Genomic DNA, 19,430 nt, shown 5'->3' with positions numbered 1-19,430 from the left:
AATGAAAAATACAAAGATTAAAATGGAGGAAAACAAGCAGAGAAACACAAAGAGATCAGATCAAATCATGAAACAAAAATCAGAACAAAATGAAGAAACAAACATAGAAAACATTTGATTAGAGACGAAATAAAGATTAAAATGTAAAAACAAGAAGAAAAACAAACATCGGGTTAAAAACCAGGAGAGGATTCAATGCAAACAGATTCATAAATAATTTACTGATGGATTAAAAACATTTTCCTGAATATGAAACATAAACTGTTAACATAAATGAAACATCAGAATCAGATTTAATGAAGGATTAAAACAGGAAGAACAGGACTGGGTCTGGACATCAGATCTGCAGCAGCTGATGGAAACAGAACCAGAACGGCTCGGTTCTGCAAGAGGAGGAGCAGAGAGAGAGAGGGAGAGGGAGGGAGGGCGAGCGAGCGGAGGCTCCGCCCCCTTTTCCAGCCTATACATGGAGCCGCTGGACGGCAGCGACTCACTGCTGAACAAGTCCTAAGACTCTCTGAGAGGCTTAGTGAAGTTGTCCAGCTCCAGCTCGCTCCTTCCTCATCCTCCTCATCATCACCTGCAAGAGGTCAGAGGTCATGGTGGCTCTCCTGCTCAGAGTCCTGCTGCTGCTGCTGATCGGAGGGACGGTTCTGCTGAGCGGCAGCCCGGCCCAAAGGACCCGAGGCAAGTCCAAATATCTGACCTGATCGGACAGAACCAGAACAGACAGAGAGCAGACACAAAGGTCAAAGGTCAGGGAAACTACAGAACAGAATAAAAGTTTTTATCTTTTCAGTTTAAAGCTGACTGGTTCTGATCCAGATTTTCAGAATAAAATGCAGCAGAATTTTAATGGAATCAGCTGAGTCAGCAGGTTCTGGTTCTGGTTCTGGTCCAAACGATGTTAGTCCAGGATTCTGCTGGGGCCCGGTTAGCAGCCCGACCCGCTGGGCTTGGTTTGTCTGCATGCAGACGATGTTCTGGTTTCTGATCAGACCCGAAGGTTCGGCTCTGCAGAACCCCGGTCCAGATGCAGGGGAATATTTTAAACCACCCAGCAGGGGGCGCTAACTGTAGTTTTTATTCTTTAAATTGACTCCATGTTGCCTCCATTTGGTCTGATATTTTCTTATTGTTGGACTTTTTGCTGTTTTGCAAAGCGCTGCCTGGCTTGGCCTGCAGAGGGCGCGCTGGACAAGCTGTGGACTGTTTTAGTTGAACCATAGGGGGCGCTGCAGGCTTTTCAGAGAGAGTTGTTTTTATTTAAACCTTAACATATTGTTACATTTTCCTTCATTATTCAGTTTTATTATATCTAAATTACATTGCACCTATTTCTGATACTTTGGTTTTTCAAACTGGTATTTTGGTATTAAAACTATTTATACTCTTAAATTATTCAACTCTTTTTGCCCCATTGAAATGCATTGAAAATCAAGAATTAAGCAAAACTTTGCTCTTTGAAATCTAAAGACAGAAACTCCAAAGTTTAAAGGCGATGTTAAATTATCTGACCTGAGCAGCATGATGATTGACAGTGACTGGAAGTATTCATATATTTATGTGCAGAAATCCTGGACCTCCAGCAGATGGAACATTTTATTTGTTCTGGTCTCAAAACGCTGCAGCAGATTTTAACGAGGATCCTCTAAACGCTGCAGTTTAGTTTCTGCTGCTGCTACATAAACAGGAACATCAGGATCTGCTGCTCCAGATGTTCCTAACGGCTCAGAAACAGCTTCATGTTTACTGGAAAACTAAAAAAACTGAACTGTGACCCGATTCTGTTCTGGATCAAACAACAGAACAACACAAAGTTCATTTACCACCAGATTCTGTCCTAATGTGGAAAGTTGAGAGGAAGAAAAAAATGCATCCCCTGCTTTAACAATTAACAAAACATATCCAGATAAATTTAGACATTTCAGAAGAAATGTTTTTTCTTCTCAGATTTTTTGCTGTAATTTAGTAGAAAAAAAAAAAAAACAGACATTCAAGAAAATATCAATTTATAGAAAAACCTCTGAATTCAGGAACAAGAAGTCATAATTCTGAGCTACAAACTCTGTACAGTTTGGCACAGTTTGCCTGGATGTTTGTTTTCGGGTCGGTTCTGCTCACGCCTCCGGTTTGGTTCCCCTCAGTTCGCCGTCAGAACATGAAGGTCCGGATCAACGCCACCGGCGACACCATCGTCATGAAGTTCGTCCGGCCCGGTCCGGACGTGAAGCTGGAGGGATACATCCTGGGATACGGCAGGAGCGTCTTCTCCAAGCAGTTCATCCAGCTGCGGAGAACGGACGCTGTACGAGACCGAGCTGGGTAAGAACCGGGCCGGATTGGGTTCTGGGTCGGGTCAGCTCCAGAGAATAAACCTGAGATGTTCTGTTTTATGTTCACAACCAAAAACCTGCATTTGTATTCAGTCAGTTTGTAAAACATCTCTGTTTAGTGCTGCTGATGGTACACAGCTAAATGTAGGACTTTAACTAGGCCATATCTATATGATAGTGTTGGAGATAGAAAAAATACATTTTTGCCAAAAACATGTAAATTTGTGTTCTCCAAAAGTCAACTCAGAAATGTTGAATTTTGAATAATCTCTGAAAATTTCAAGAAAAAACATAATTTTGAAGAAACCAATTAAAATTTTCTGAGCTTGAACAAAAGAAATCTCTAGAAAAATTCAGAGATTAATCTTAAAATTTCCAAGTTTTCTATTGCAAATTTTCAACTTTTTCATCTCAGAAAATGTCTTTGTTTTTTCTAGAAAATTTCTGACATTAATCTCAAAATGTTTGGTTTTCTGCAATGTATGAATTTCATTCTCTGTAAATCGGCCCTAATAATCCGTCATAATTCTTAACTGGGGACGTCCAAACGTTTTTCATGTGTCACATGATGTTTTGTTAGCGTGACGCTATCTGTCGCCTCCATTTGACTCCATGATGGAGAAGGTTGTGGCTGGTGAATGAACTGGTCATGCGGTGGAGCGTTCTGCCTCTTGGTGGCGCTGTGGCCTCCTTCCAGCCTCCCAGTGGCTGCAGCTCATCATCAGCTCTGCAGCGCCGCATGTTGAGGTTTCTGGGTTTCCTGCCACATCAGAGCCGGCTGAACTGCTGCTGTTGTGTTGAAAACCAAAGCAGACGAACGGAGGACGATTCCTCCACAACGTTTCCAACACACCGTAAAGTTTGAGATATTGAAACAGTTTCATTCATTTCCTTCCGCGTTTCAGACAGAAAGTAAAGCGCCGCAGCATTTTGTTCTGGAAGAATCTCTGGATGTTTTGTTCCTGCAGAGAAATTTCTCTTCGTCTGTAATGGCTGCCATGTGTGCGTCTGCTCAGCGTCACGCCGCCATGACATCATCACTGGACCTGTTCATGTTCCCAACAGGCTGGAGAAACTCCAGATGCAACACGCTGTGAACTGACTCATCTTCAGGGTGGTTGACTTGTTAAGAGTCTTCATGATGCTCCAGGTTCTGATCAGATCCGGTGTCTGGAACCAGATCAGCAGAACCTGAGTGTTTAGTGTAATTTGGTCCGAAGGAACATTTCTGCTGCTGGAAACAATCAGAAATGTTTCTGTTTCCATGTCTGACATCATCTGTCACCAAACGCTCAGCTCTGCCGCCGTGTTGTTTCAGATGCTGAACCAAAGTACCTGGTGGCCGTCCAGCCAATCCCTGTCAACGACATGAAGAAGCGCTGCACAGGTAGGGTTCTGGCCGGCCCGGCCCGGCCCGGCCCTGGCCCGGTCTGCAGAGCCTCCTGCAGTCTCACTGATGTCTCTGTTCAGGCAAGGTGAACCTGGAGAAGCCGCTCCACCTGGTGATCGGCTCCATCAGCCCCACGGCGGTGCTGCTGTCCTGGGGGAACCACCTGAAGACGCCGTATGAGAAGAACATCATGAGCGAGTGTCTGGAGGACGGGTGAGGATCCGTAACCATCCTGTGTCCAACAGTGGGACAGTCTCATGTCTGTCCAGTCAGGATGATGCATCTGTTGTGCCGACTGATCGTCTCTCGCCGCCTGCAGCTCACATTTTTCCTTCCCTGTCAGAGGAGTTGGAGGAACCTGTGGAAATCTTGACCCTCAGTCCTCTGCTGCTCTTATTAAAGCTAACGTCAGCTCTTCAGCTTGGCTGCTGCCTCGCTCCCAAAGCCCAGGAGAAAGTGGAGGATGAACAACATGCTTGTTTCCATGCTGAGGTCATGACGGCTGCAGACGCCCAGGAGAAACCACACGGCTGCAAGCTTCTTGGTTATTAACGTGTTGTTAACCCGACACCTTCAGGACGGCAGTCAGTGAAACTGACGAGAGCCAGACCTCCAGCCGCAGCGTCGGTTCCTTACAGACGCTTCACTGGATCCTTCTGGTGAAGCAGATTGTTTCTGATCGACCCAGTAGAACCAACATGTTGCTGTTAGGAACCCGGTGGAACTGGAAGGAGTTTAACTTCGACAGATATTGTTCTAGAAGGTCTGGTGACGTTGAAAGCATCTTTATAACCAGAACAACCTGTTAGAAATCCACCAGTCATTCACATGAAACACATGTGAGCAGATGAGAGCAGAAATCCAAACCAAACAATCCAACATTGTTCTGGATTCTTAGTCGCTGTTCTGCCGGGCCTCCATGCAGAACTGCTTCATCTTTTCCATCGTTTGAATTTCTTCTACCGTCTGGTTCATTTTATCAGCATTTAAACCTTTTTTGGATTCTTCTCACAGGTGACAGGAATATCACAACTAAATATCTTTAGTATTAAATCTTTCAAACTGTCTTGCAGCATCACTTCAGAATGACAAAGACGATGTGAAGCATCGACTCGCATCCATTAGTTAGAACGATCTGAGCTCTAAACCCAACATCCACCTGGCAGCGTGACGATGTGTCCCTGTCCTGGTCCAGGTTCTACACCATCCGGTACAGGGAGAGGAACAGGAAGTGGATCTACCAGACCTGTCCCACCAGTGACACCGTCATCGACCACCTGAAGCCCGACACGCAGTACGAGTTCGGGGTTCGCTCCAACAAGGACGACCGCAGCGGCCTGTGGAGCAAACCAGTCATCCACAGCACCAACACGGCCAGTAAGCAGAACCTCCTCCACCAATCAGGAGACACTTCTGCTTAAATCCCCGATGTTCTGAGAAATTGTTGTTTCTTAATCTGCAGATAAAAACAGTCAGAAACCGTACAAGCCGCGGAAACCTCTGGCAAACCCGATGGTACGTAATGGCTGCTGGATGTCAGTGGGTTGGCAAATAAATGCAGCATTAATAAATGCTGCATGATGACACACACAGCCTTTCAGTTCAGAGAGATGAAGTTTTGTTTGTTCTTTGGTTTGTGTTGCAGAAACCTCAACACCTGTTCCCTCCTGCTCCAGGTAAAGTTTAACCACAAACCAGACAAACTGACCAGGATGTTGCTTTATAACTGAAGATCAGTAAAGACTGTTGACTTATTTGCAGTTCTTCACAACAGTTCCAGCGTTCGGGTCGTTAAGCCAGTGGGGTCGTCGCGCTCCGTCTTCGGTGATTATCTCCTCCTTCAACTTTCTTTTCTTTCGGGGCGTCAGACTCTCACTGGTCCAGTGAAGCGCTGCAGTGATGGTGGACCGATCCAAAACTGATCCAATCTGTAAAGTCTGTAAACCTGAACTGCAGCTGCTCCTCTCCGCTCCTCTCCTCTCCGGTCCGGTCCGGTTCTTTTCCTCTCCTCTTCCTCTGTAAAGACAGCTTCCTGTTTCCACAGAGGCCCCAGAGAGCCGACAGGAAACGGCCCCTGTGCCCGGCTCCGCCCGGCCCAAACCCGCTCACGGCTCACCTGGTAACCATGGAGATGCTTTTCTTTCTTTAACCATCAGCTTCATCCATTCATGCAGCTTCAGCGCCTGAAAGGGGCGGGGCCTGTCCTGATTGGCTGCATGCTCGCCCCAGTCAGAAGGTCTTGGTGGTGATGTCACTGGTAAGAGGAAGTGGACTTGGCCCCGCCCACGCTGCGGTCATCCACAATCATGTGACCCCGATCCATCAGCCACCTTTGACCTTTCACTGACTCTTCATCTTCACCTTCTGCTTTTTCTGCCATTTTGCACAGAAACACAAAATCTGTTCATGTAAGAATCAATGAAAATAGAAAAACCTGATAATCATCTGCATATCTGCAGAGTCTAGTGTTTGTTAGCAAGGTGAGTTTTTAAAGTTTTCTAAATACCAGAGAGCCTTCATGATGGTTCTCAGGTATGAACTAGACCAGATGTTGGCTCCTTTTTCTAAGGAGTTCCTCAGGGTCAGTGGTTTAGCTGATCACTGGGTTTGTTTCAGGTTTTACCTCCTTTAATCGTCTTATTGCTCTACATTTCCCTTCACTCAGACTGCATGCCGTTCAGACGCAGACGTTGTTGGTCTTTCTCTCTGCAGAAAGACGACACGAGTCGTTCTGCTCACTTCAGTCCAGGTTCTTTTCAACTTTCTGGGAACATAATAACTGAGACCAAAACATCTCCACTTCACTTTGAGCCAATCGGCCAAAAGTATCTGCAGGACAATTAATCCTGGAGGAAGTTTTGTTTGAAGCAGAAGGTCTCAGTCCTCAGAGTTTAATTTCTGTTGTTGGTCGGAGGATCACAGCGTCTCTCCTCTCTGTCCCAGAAAAAGGAAACAGTCTGATAACCAACCGAACCCATCCTGCGGAGCGGCGGACCACTGCCCTCCCCAAACTGCTGCCCACCGCCGCCCCTCCTGCCAACATCACTGTCTCTAACTTCCCCTCCCAAGGCGGCGAGCTTCAGACCACCAGGGCCCCCAGCAGGGCCCCTGAGAAGCTTCCTAATCCTGCCGGTAATTTCCACCTTCACCTTTCTGCTGTTAACATCCTCCTGGTTCAACTTCATCCTCCTTTCTGTTCCAGAATGACCTCTGGTCACTGTGGTTTTACTTTGACAGGTCGGACGCGTCTCTTCCAGTGAGACATGTTTGTTGTTGCAGTTTTCAACCTTTTCTATCCTCACAGCTGCTGTCAGGCCTCAGGACGGCTCCTCGCTGCTCCGACTCGCCCTGGCCAATGAGCGGGCCAAGCTCAGCACCTGGGGTAACCTCACTTCCTGTCCGCTCAGAGCCGGCCTCGCTCTGTCCGTCTGTCTGCTCTTCCTGTCAGGCTTCTGGTGGATTGTTTTGTCCTCAGGTTTGCTCCTTCACCTCCATCCCATCCAGCATGTAGCGCTCAATCTCTCAGTCATGGCTGCTGATCACAGCAGCAGCTTCACTGACTGGATCCAAGATTGTTGTAGCTAAAGACCCTTCATCATCATCCTCACCCCACCCTTCATCCGTCTGCAGCTCCAGCTGTTGGTCCGTCGCTCAGGGCTGCTGCTAGCTCTCTGTTTTCAGTCGCAGGATCTCGTCAACCTGTAACCCGACTCTGCGACTGTTCTTCATCTTCTAGGTCCAGGCAGCAGCAGAAACGGGAGGCCGTCACTTCCTGTGCCGTCACTTCCTGTGCTGCCCTCCAGCCCAGAAGCTTCCCCACTGATCTTGAGGAGCCATCTTGACCCGTTTTCTTACCGCCTCACACAGCGCCACTCTTCCTCTAGATCCAGTAACTCGTCCCCGACCTCTTTGATCCTTGGGGGTAATCTTCCACTGAACCTTTATTTTCACTTTACGTTCTCTGACTCCACTGCAAAGACACACAGGTCCAAACCCAACGCTCCGTCCCCATGATAGGCGTCAAACTGTCGTTAGCCTGATGACCACTTTACTTCAAAGTGGTCATCAGGTCACACGGTTTTATTTGATAACTTTTAATGATCAAAGTTATGGTGATTGTAAAACCCTCAGCAAACGCTGTATGCCAGATAAGAAGATCATATTCTTTATAATACGATTTAAGATGCAACAAGCATTGAATTATGGTAACAATGGAGACAGCGCCACACTGTCACGTAGCCTAGCATGTATAGAAATGTAAAGTGAAACATTGACATGTGAATTCAATTCGATCAACAAGTCTGCATGGAGGAAATATTGATCGGTGTCTGAGCTGATCATATCCATCTGCTATACATTTATGATCCACAACAAATGAGATCAACAAGTAGAATCTAAAAAACAACGTTAGAAAACAATGTGTCTGATCCTCCCGTCCTTCATGGCGCCTGCAGTGATTGTTGCAGCTGATCAGAACTATTAATGCCAACCACACATTTTTTAGATTTTTTCTGGCAGCTTCCAATATTTTCAGAACATTTTGAACCACCAACCATCACAGTCTGTAGCGTCGGCTCTGATCCGGTTACTGCAGGGATTTCTGAAACACTTCCTGTCTGACAATCTCTTTTACTTCCTGATGATCTGTGATTGGCTGCTGACCCTCTCAGTTGAACAACCAAACTAGTCTTGTAGGTCCAACAGAGGCCAGTGGTTCTGGTACCAGACATGAACCGTGATCAGCTCCAGGTTTCATCCCGGCTCACATGAAGCAAATGTCTGAGCGTCTTTTCCAAACTGCCGGAGTGAAACTCAGAGCAGAGCAGAAAACCTGAATGAGATCCTGAGGTCTGAGCTTCAGGTTCTCATCTAAACTCTGCTGCTCTGTAGCTGCTGGTGCAGGCCCTCATCTGGAGGCCCTCAGCTGGAGGCCCTCAGCTGCAGGCCCTCATCTGGAGGCCCTCAGCTGCAGGCCCTCAGCTGGAGGCCCTCAGCTGCAGGCCCTCAGCTGCAGGCCCTCAGCTGCAGGCCCTCATCTGGAGGCCCTCAGCTGCAGGCCCTCAGCTGCAGGCCCTCAGCTGGAGGCCCTCAGCTGCAGGCCCTCAGCTGCAGGCCCTCAGCTGGAGGCCCTCAGCTGCAGGCCCTCAGCTGCAGGCCCTCAGCTGCAGGCCCTCATCTGGAGGCCCTCAGCTGCAGGCCCTCAGCTGCAGGCTGATGGAGGCCCTCATCTGGAGGCCCTCAGCTGCAGGCCCTCAGCTGCAGGCCCTCATCTGGAGGCCCTCAGCTGCAGGCCCTCAGCTGCAGGCCCTCAGCTGGAGGCCCTCAGCTGGAGGCCCTCAGCTGCAGGCCCTCAGCTGCAGGCCCTCAGCTGGAGGCCCTCAGCTGCAGGCCCTCATCTGGAGGCCCTCAGCTGGAGGCCCTCAGCTGCAGGCCCTCAGCTGGAGGCCCTCAGCTGCAGGCCAGTGGAGCAGTTTGAGTTCCTCTAAAGACTCTGGTTGGTTGTTCTTCTGACGGCTCCTGGTTCTGTCCCCTCCTGACGCTCGGCTCTCTCCCAACAGCAAACGGACAGCCACACCGGGGCATTTCCCAGCCCAAACTGGCCTTATGGCCCAGAGCTCGACTGGGTAAACAGTCCTTGTTCGTCTTCTGCGTGTCATCATTAACCCTTCACTCGCTTTGCAGCATCTCCATCTCCACTGCGGCTCATGTTGCTGTTTTCGTCCACATCCATTAATATGTTTGTGTCCATCTCCTCATCCTGTCATCCATCATCCTTCCATCCATTGATCTGTCCATCCATGTTTGTTGTCTCATGTTTTCAGCTTCCAGTCAAGCTTCTGCTGGTCTTCATCCATGTTTCTGGCAGAATGTCCTTCAAATAATCAAGATGAATCTGATGCTTGATTATTTGAAAAGGTTCCATCAGTTCACTGTGCTGAGGGTCCAGAGACAGCTTGGTGTCGGTTTAACTCTTTCTTTTTGCATAAAAACCATTGATCATTGAAGGAACTCAGATGTAAACAGAGCGCTGACAGAATGACCGTCCAATCAGAGCCATGTTTCAGTTGTCCTCCTCTCCTGCTGCAGTCAACAACTCGCTGACGGAGGACAACAAGTCTGATGTTCCTGTCGGGTTCGGTCGCTCGGGTGTCGTGGTTGACGACCGGCTTTATGGTTGGTAACAGCATGACCCCGCCTGTCTGCGCTGTAACGCTGCTGGGTGCTTCAGCCGCTCCGCTGCACCAGCACCGCACCAGCACCAGCACCGCATGGTTGGGGCTGTTTGGGATCAAGAGGGAAAGACGCGCCGCCAGCTTCAACGCTCCGGCCAAAGACTTTGGCACATCTTGTGGAAAATAGTTTCTTCTTGGAAAGTCTGATCGTCCCTGATAGTTGGCTTATTTTTAAGAACTTCACTCTGCAGGGCTTTGCACTTTTCCTCCCCGCAGACATTGAAACTGCTGCATCTGGCCTGTGGTGACCTGGTGCTGCTCAGCCTGCTGCTGATGTCTTGATGCTTCCTGCGCGCTGGGCGGCGGACATGTCGCTGCTGATGTGATGCATGGCGAGCATCGATCACTTTCCACGGAAATGTGGAAACAACAATTTATAAATCAGGCCGTTTGTGTGTGAAACAATGGAAAACGCACTGTAATTACTGCAGAGTTTCCATCAGGACCATCCAGTATAAACCTCTCTCTGTGCATGTTTTGGTTCCAGCTTTAACAGGCAGGAGTTTCTGTCCAAGAATAACAGGAGTTGAGCTGGAAAGCTCTGCAGTTCTTAGAAACCAAAACAATTTAAGCAAACAGCAAATATTGGTGGTGCTGCGCAGCCTTCATATTTACACAGCCTGATTGAGAGGAATGCCTCTGCATTGTTTCAGGTTACGAGCTACAATGTTGCGGGACTCCGCCGTCTTTCATGTTGCTGGTTTTGCATTCATGCCATTTCGCTCTGGAAGTGGCTCAATTCCCTGATTGTGGAATTTTGGCTTCTCCTTCAACAGAGGGGTTTGGGTGGGGGTGTAATTGGCTGCAGGTTCTGGACGCCTCCATCACAAACATCAAGTCCTGAGGCTGGTTCATGTTTTCAGGTTCGTTTGGCGCTGGGAGTCAGAGCAGAGCTCTGCTTTGGTTCAGCTCGTTTCCCCAGGAGGTCAGAAAACACCTGGCTGGAAAACAGATCCGCGTCTCTGCTGCAGCTTAACGCTGCTTTATGAAGACTGTTCCCACAAGCATGAAGCTCATTTACAGAACATTTCTGCCTGCACCACTTCAAAAACATACCAAGCACATGATCTTGATCTTATTGGACCAATGGTTTCCATCAAATAGAAAAAAGCTGCTTTATGTCTCTGGTATTTTCAGAAAGTCAGAACTGTTCCAGAACCTGTTTGCTGCTTCTTGTTGTTTCAGGATCTCCGTTTCGGACAACTCTGAACATCCGGCCAAATGATGTGAGAAAACCTGGAGAGACGGGTAAAAGCTTCAGCTCCATGGCTGCTGGTTTCACCGCCATGTTGAGAGACAGAAACCTTCAAAATGTTCTTTCCTTCAGACAAGGTGAACCGCCCTGAGAAGAACGGAAACCCAGAAATCCCCAAGTACAAAGTCCCAGCAGTGACGACCAAACCGACCAAACAGGAGCGAAGACAAACCACCACGACCGCCGCGCCGACAGCAGGTGAGTCTCCAGAAACACGGCGGAGGCTTGGAGGGGAACAGGAAGCTGGTGGGTTCAGGAAGCTGGTGGGTTCAGGAAGCTGGTGGGTTCAGGAAGCTGGTGGGTTCTGGAAGCTGGTGGGTTCAGGAAGCTGGTGGGTTCTGGAAGCTGGTGGGTTCAGGAAGCTGGTGGGATCAGGAAGCTGGTGGGATCAGGAAGCTGGTGGGATCAGGAAGCTGGTGGGATCAGGAAGCTGGTGGGTTCAGGAAGCTGGTGGGTTTAGGAAGCTGGTGGGTTCAGGAAGCTGGTGGGATCAGGAAGCTGGTGGGTTTAGGAAGCTGGTGGGATCAGGAAGCTGGTGGGTTTAGGAAGCTGGTGGGATCAGGAAGCTGGTGGGATCAGGAAGCTGGTGGGTTTAGGAAGCTGGTGGGATCAGGAAGCTGGTGGGTTCAGGAAGCTGGTGGGTTTAGGAAGCTGGTGGGTTCAGGAAGCTGGTGGGTTCAGGAAGCTGGTAGGTTCAGGAAGCTGGTGGGTTCAGGAAGCTGGTGGGATCAGGAAGCTGGTGGGATCAGGAAGCTGGTGGGATCAGGAAGCTGGTGGGATCAGGAAGCTGGTGGGTTCAGGAAGCTGGTGGGTTTAGGAAGCTGGTGGGTTCAGGAAGCTGGTGGGATCAGGAAGCTGGTGGGATCAGGAAGCTGGTGGGATCAGGAAGCTGGTGGGATCAGGAAGCTGGTGGGTTCAGGAAGCTGGTGGGTTTAGGAAGCTGGTGGGTTCAGGAAGCTGGTGGGATCAGGAAGCTGGTGGGTTTAGGAAGCTGGTGGGATCAGGAAGCTGGTGGGTTTAGGAAGCTGGTGGGATCAGGAAGCTGGTGGGATCAGGAAGCTGGTGGGTTTAGGAAGCTGGTGGGATCAGGAAGCTGGTGGGTTCAGGAAGCTGGTGGGTTTAGGAAGCTGGTGGGTTCAGGAAGCTGGTGGGTTCAGGAAGCTGGTAGGTTCAGGAAGCTGGTGGGTTCAGGAAGCTGGTGGGATCAGGAAGCTGGTGGATCAGGAAGCTGGTGGGATCAGGAAGCTGGTGGGATCAGGAAGCTGGTGGGTTCAGGAAGCTGGTGGGTTTAGGAAGCTGGTGGGTTCAGGAAGCTGGTGGGATCAGGAAGCTGGTGGGTTTAGGAAGCTGGTGGGATCAGGAAGCTGGTGGGTTTAGGAAGCTGGTGGGATCAGGAAGCTGGTGGGATCAGGAAGCTGGTGGGTTTAGGAAGCTGGTGGGATCAGGAAGCTGGTGGGTTTAGGAAGCTGGTGGGATCAGGAAGCTGGTGGGATCAGGAAGCTGGTGGTTTAGGAAGCTGGTGGGTTCAGGAAGCTGGTGGGTTCTGGATGCAGCTGCGATTCCAAAAGGAGAAACATCCAAAATTCACATTTAAACTTCCAATTTGTCTCTACTGCTTCTAAAGTGCTTAACGAACATAGAGGGTTTTTGTCAATAAGTTTATGATTGTTGGTGTTTGAAAAATTAGCCACATCTGGAATTACCCGTCACCTAGCAACCCAGGCTGAGTTCTGGCTGTTACCTAGCAACCCAGGCTGAGTTCTGGCTGTTACCTAGCAACCCAGGCTGAGTTCTGGCTGTTACCTAGCAACCCAGGCTGAGTTCTGGCTGTTACCTAGCAACCCAGGCTGAGTTCTGGCTGTTACCTAGCAACCCAGGCTGAGTTCTGGCTGTTACCTAGCAACCCAGGCTGAGTTCTGGCTGTTACCTAGCAACCCAGGCTGAGTTCTGGCTGTTACCTAGCAACCCAGGCTGAGTTCTGGCTGTTACCTAGCAACCCAGGCTGAGTTCTGGCTGTTACCTAGCAACCCAGGCTGAGTTCTGGCTGTTACCTAGCAACCCAGGCTGAGTTCTGGCTGTTACCTAGCAACCCAGGCTGAGTTCTGGCTGTTACCTAGCAACCCAGGCTGAGTTCTGGCTGTTACTAGCAACCCAGGCTGAGTTCTGGCTGTTACCTAGCAACCCAGGCTGAGTTCTGGCTGTTACCTAGCAACCCAGGCTGAGTTCTGGCTGTTACCTAGCAACCCAGGCTGAGTTCTGGCTGTTACCTAGCAACCCAGGCTGAGTTCTGGCTGTTACCTAGCAACCCAGGCTGAGTTCTGGCTGTTACCTAGCAACCCAGGCTGAGTTCTGGCTGTTACCTAGCAACCCAGGCTGAGTTCTGGCATGTTTGGTCAGCTGGTTTCACTGCTGTACAATGGCTGCTGGAAATGACAAGAGTTCTGTTATTGACTATCTGTCCAGAAACCACCTGCTGCATTCTGATTGGCTGTTCAGGAGGCTCCACTTCTGCTTTTCAAACCTGCCCAGTTGTATAAATGTTAATCTGTTTGCAGCCATTTTTATGTGAAAGTGTGAATGTTGAGTTGGGGGCGTGGCCAGCAGCAGCTCATTGGAATTTTAAAATGGTCAGAACTGATCAGAACTCAATGCAAAAACGTAATGACCATGTTTTGAGTAGGCCAAAAACATTTAATAAGCTGTTGAAGGAAGCAGAATAGTTCACCTTTACGTCTGTCGTCTCATGTCACCACTTTTCTGTTTCAGTGACTCGGCAGGAGAGTTGGGAGGATTCAGACCTTTTCCAGTCTCAGCCAACCTCTGATGTTGATGCAATGGGCAAGAAACGTTATGTGGGTAAGCAGCAACAAGAAGCAACAAGCAGCAACAAACAGCAACAAACAGCACTTCTTGATTACTAGATTAAACAGAACAAGTGTTTTACTTCCTGTTGCGTTAACTGAACGGTTCCCGCCCACAGCGCCTCATGTGGTTTACCAAACCGGGAAGAAGCCGGATGAGCCTTGCTCCATCACCTCCTCCCTCAACTACTTCCCTGAAGACGAAGCGGGTGAGGTGAACGTGACGTCTCCTCCGACCAGCCCACCCGCCAACCTCACTGTGGTGACGGTGGAGGGATGTCCGTCCTTCATCATCCTGGACTGGGAGAAACCAGACAACCACACCACCGGTAGGCCGGCAGAGAGAGGGCGGCGCGTCTGTCAGGAACCGTCACAGCTGAAGAATCAATGCTGCGCCGTCTCTCTGCAGAGTACGAGGTGATCTCCACTGCGAAGGGACCTGATGGAGAACGGGTTTCCATCCTGACCACCAACCAGACCCACACTGCAGTGGAGAACCTGAATCCTGAGAGCAGGTACTCCACCTCCTCCTCTGCAGCCTCATTCCCCAGCAGGTTGCAGAGGTCCAGCGTCTCTTGGAGGGAGATTGATCTGCAGCCGAGCCGTGAAGGTTCCATACTGCAGCTGAGCAAACAGGCCGCAGCGCCCGCTCGGTTTGAGCTCTGCTGCAGGCCAGGCGTCATGAATCCTGATGGATGGTTCTACGGCGTGATCCTGGGTTCACCGTTAATGCAGCTGAATCACTGAGAGAATGAGAGTTAAAGTGGATGGCCTATACAAAACCTATTCATTACATTTTTTACAAAAATATTTCTTAGAGATTTCAGTCTGATCAGTTTGAGTCATTTTAGAGACTCTGTCCCTTTAAATCCAAAGAGCAGCTGCTGGCCCCGCCCCAGCTAAACGTTTACAGTCAGATGTGAAAATGGCTGCAATCAGATGAACACTTACACAACCATACGTCTTTGAAAAGCAGAAGTGGAGCCTCATGCACAACAAGAATGCACAAACAAAACTTTGTTTTTTTCCAGCAGCCATTGTACAGCTGACCAAACACTGGAGATCAGGCTGGGTTGCTAGGTAACGGACTAGTCCAGAGGATTTGGAAACGGCTCATTTTCCAGACACCAAAAACATGAAGTTAATTCCACAAGCAGCTGGTGTTTGTCATGAAGCCTTTGGTTTGTTTTACAATCATAAAAACCTGAAAGGAAGAACAAAAACATTTCAAATGTGTGTTTTGTATGAACTTCAGTTTCTGCTCAGTGAAGCGTTTGTTCCGCTGTGGGTCAGTTTGGGTTTGGACGACTGGACGTTTATTTTCTGTCCTGTAAAACGTTCAAACGGTTCTGACCGGATCCGAACTGTTTCTCTGATTGCCATAGTTACGAGTTCAAGGTGAAGCCGAAGAACGAGTTGGGAGAAGGTCCTCTGAGTGAGCCGGTGTCCTTCAACACGGAGTCCGGTACGGATCCTCCTCATCATCAGAGTCAGAACCAGAACCAGAACCGCTCCGGCCTCCAGGCTGTTTCCTCCAGAAATAAAGTTTATATTCATGATTAATCTGGACAACTGGAGCCGCTCAGATATATCATCTATCAAATGGGCCATGAAGGAACTTTCTGATTGGTCCCGCTTCGCTGCAGCTCAGATATGTCATCCCGGGTCAGAACCTGGTGGTGAGACACGTTCATCTATCAGTAGAAGAACTCAACCCCTCAGTGTCGCGTCTCCAGGGTCCGAGCCGGTTCTGTTGAGGGTTTGGCTCTGATGATCAAGTCCTCCAGACGTAGATCTGAGTTAATCTGAGTTAATCTGAGTCTTTGTTTCTGCAGCGGATCCGCGTGTGAGCGAGAACGTCTCAGGTAATCCGGCTTCGGTTCTGTCTGAACTTCCCAGCTGGATGCGGCAGCCTGACCCGTTTTCTGTGCAGGAAAAGACGCCATTTGGACTCAGTTCCCGTTCAAGACCGACTCGTACTCCGACTGCCACGGCAAGCAGTACGTGAAGAGAACCTGGTACCGCAAGTTTGTAGGCGTCCAGCTGTGCAACTCGCTCAGGTACAAGATCTATCTGAGCGACTCGCTGAACGGTGAGTGGTACGGAGCGGGTTGGACCGGACCTGTGAAGTCCTTCTGGTTCTGACCGTCTCCTTTCATGCTGAAGGTAAATTCTACCACATTGGAGATCAGAGCGGCTTTGGAGAGGATCACTGCCAGTTTGTGGATTCTTTTCTGGACGGACGGACCGGCAGGCAGCTCAGAGCGGACCAGCTCCCCTCCAGAAACGGTAAACATGGAAACTCTCACACAGATTAGATGAGACTGAGGTGAATGTGAGGTTCTGCAGAACGTTTGCTTTGGTGGTTCTGTCGCGGCGTCTTCAAACGGTTTGAGGTAAGCAGACAGCGGGAAGGTTCCACTCCGAGCTGTCAAACTGGTCACCATGTAACAAGTTGAACTGGTCAGTCGTCCCCTGAACTGGTTTGCTGCAGCTTCTGTACTGGAGTAGATTTCTGTCATAGTGATTAATCTGATTGCATCATTTAATCGGTGGGCAGAACTTGGGAGCTCGGTTCTGTTTGTAACTGAGTGTTTTCCTCCTGCTCCAGGTTTCTTCAGGGCTCTGCGCCAGGAGCCCGTCCACTTTGGACAGATAGGAGGACATTCCCACATCAACTACGTCTCCTGGTATGAATGTGGAACGCCGATCCCTGGGAAGTGGTAGACGGACTCGGATCCTCAGCAGGAAGGGACATTTTGACCTCAGCTGGGGGGGCTGACCCAGCCGGACCCTGAGCTGGGCCCAGTGCTGTAAAAACATGTACCGGACTTCCTCATCAGGGAACTGTAAGGAGAGAGCATTTGTACAACTATAGCAGACATGTCTTCTCTTTACTATTTATCAAGCACCAACGCTACAGCGATTAGAGCAGGAACAAACTCATGATAGAAATATTTTATTTTGTGTTCAATCTTTGGAAGCTGGCTCCCTGGATTACTATTTTCATCACTTGTGAGATGTTATTTATCCAAAAGTCTTTGGTTTCATTTCTTCATGAGTCGCGACAGGCAGGAGGTCACAGGGTGGGCGGAGCCTCAGCACAAACCACCACAACATTCACCATGTCGACTGGCAGCTCACCAGTACAACCAGTTAACTGTAAGCAATCAGGTCACCGGTTCAAAGGTCATCCTGTTGAAGCCATTTCTGATACATGTGGATAGACTTCCTGGTAACTTTACTGATCTACTGGTGCATGATGTGGATGCAGCTATTCTCTAAACCAGTCATCATGCAGCTCTGCTTCTTTAAAATAGGCTTAAAGCACAACAGCTACACATTGAATGTGTCGTTCAGATGTTGGGGGGAAAATCTTCTACGCTTGCATTTTGCACAGGACAAATATATGTATAAGACTTTATATAGACAGAGTGTTGTTTCTACACAGATTAGCAGATTTAACTCTCACTGGTCAGGCAGACCTCCACTTCCTACCATGCTAACAGGACGGAAAGGCTTTAGCTAGCCGTGTAGCCGCTTAGCTAGCTGCAAGCTAAGGAATTATGTGTTTGTTGTTCAATCACAGGAAGTTAATGTTGCAACCATGTAGCTAATGCCACTTAGCTAACTGCTAGCTGAAAGGTTTTATTGTTATCGTTCAATAGCAATAAGCTAATGCTGCAGTGGTGTAGCTCAGCTAGCTGCTAGCTAAGAGGTTTTCTCCATCATGTCATGTAACACCTGAATCTGAAAGGTTGTAAGTTGCTCTGTAACTGATCAGCCGGTTCGTTCTGTCAGAGCTTCTTGTTTGAAACGATCCAGATCCATTTTTAAACAGCTGCCCTGCTCAACATGGAGGAACCTGGAGGCTTTCATTTGGTGTTCAGTAACAGATGCAGGTCATTTTTCTAAATGCTGTATTCCAGTCCTGCTGGACTGGACCGTTCAAGATGGCTGCCGCTCTCAGCTGCAGCCTGACTCATGCTCAGAGCTGTTCTTATAAATCATGGCTCAGTTAAACACAGGAGACACCTTTGGAAGAAAGTCACAATGTGTTGTTGGTGATTTTTATAAATGTGTTTGTTACTGTGTTGTTTTTCAATAATAAAATGTTTTGGTTTCTTTTTTTTACATCCTGTGTCTTGCATAAGCTGCCTTCTGCACAATAAAGCAGAACCCGTCTGTGGTCGGGTTGGAAGACGTGGAGAAGCCGACTCAACATGTTTTCCAGGCTTGTCTGATGGCTTTCATTTAATGCTTCATATAAGCACTGGACCTAAAACCACAGTTTCCACTGTAAAGACTCCAACTGCCATGCCAGAGGAGCTGCAGCTCCGGAGAAACTGAGGATCAGATTGAAGGAGGCCAGAGCCAGAAACCGTCTGTGAGCCGGTCCAGTTTGTGGTTCTGTCAGTAAATCATGGAGAGAGACTCCAACAGCAGCAACTGCAGGAAACAACAAGTAAACCATCAATTATTTTAAGCTTTTAGAACAAATATACGACGAATATAAAGAGATTAATGAGAGCATGTCCATAAAGCAGCAACTCCACCTAAAACCAAAATCAAACCATTGCCCTGGTGGGGTGGGAGGAGGACTGGGGTAGGATCGGGTGGATTTGGGGTAGGATCGGGTGGGTTTGGGGTAGGATCGGGTGGGTTTGGGGTAGGATCGGGAGGGCTTGGGGTTTGGGTGGAGGGTTAATGCCATAAACAGCCACAGCTTTCCTTCCATCAGAAGATCAGAAGATGGTTCTGGACCAGGTGGATCTGTGACCCGGTTCAGATGTCAGACCCACCAGTTTGACTCTGGTGTGTCAGAAACTTCACAACCTCCACCATGTTTACCAGGCATGGCGGCCATATTGGATCCAGTAGATATGTAAATTTCTCCATTTATGAATTTATTGAAGCAAATTCTGTAAAGGTTTTGGAAGAATGTTTTATTTTGAAAGGGAAAAATATGTCAAAAACACATTAATTAAAAGATAAATATTGGCCTGTTTGTGACGTCATTCATCCGCCATCACGTGGTTCATGGAGAGCCTCAGCCAAACGCTTCTGGTGCCGGTGAAGCTGGACTGACGGGACCAGAACCAGTCAGGACGTTGCCATGACGACGACCTGCCGCGAACCCGCGCCTGCAGCCGCCGAACCTCACCGGTAACCTAGCAACAGGTTACGTCATTTTCCAGCCTGGAACCGGAGGAGGAGCGGAACGGGTCGGTACCGGGAGGCTGAAGGTGAGGGAATGTTCCGGTTCCGGTCCGGCAGCAGTCTGTCCGGGTTTCTGTTGGACTGTGGTGGTTCTGTTCAGTGGAGGCACCTCTAGAACCGCTCTGGTTCTGGTAC

The 19,430-nt window shown here is 49.0% G+C and overlaps 1 protein-coding gene across 1 annotated transcript; it reads left to right on the top strand.

Annotated features, from left to right (window-relative positions):
- Nucleotides 1-502: 502 nt before the first annotated feature.
- Nucleotides 503-18,209, top strand: LOC129354705 (target of Nesh-SH3-like). The gene is given in 25 exon segments (XM_055024186.1): nt 503-687; nt 2,148-2,301; nt 2,303-2,325; nt 3,655-3,723; nt 3,807-3,939; nt 4,922-5,103; nt 5,189-5,241; nt 5,372-5,402; nt 5,488-5,550; nt 5,771-5,845; nt 6,670-6,858; nt 7,031-7,108; nt 7,463-7,648; nt 9,285-9,350; nt 9,814-9,900; nt 11,145-11,207; nt 11,287-11,412; nt 13,981-14,070; nt 14,195-14,404; nt 14,485-14,590; nt 15,461-15,540; nt 15,911-15,940; nt 16,009-16,167; nt 16,242-16,364; nt 16,687-18,209. Coding segments are annotated over 25 exon segments (2,580 nt in total). The 5' UTR covers nt 503-599; the 3' UTR covers nt 16,803-18,209.
- Nucleotides 18,210-19,430: the final 1,221 nt, after the last annotated feature.

Source organism: Poeciliopsis prolifica, unplaced genomic scaffold (assembly GCF_027474105.1).
Source record: "Poeciliopsis prolifica strain line A6 unplaced genomic scaffold, Auburn_PproV2 SCAFFOLD116, whole genome shotgun sequence".
Taxonomy (NCBI): domain Eukaryota; kingdom Metazoa; phylum Chordata; class Actinopteri; order Cyprinodontiformes; family Poeciliidae; genus Poeciliopsis; species Poeciliopsis prolifica.
The sequence above is the reverse complement of the archived record's forward strand: the minus strand, read 5'-3'. Positions and strand labels throughout refer to the sequence as shown.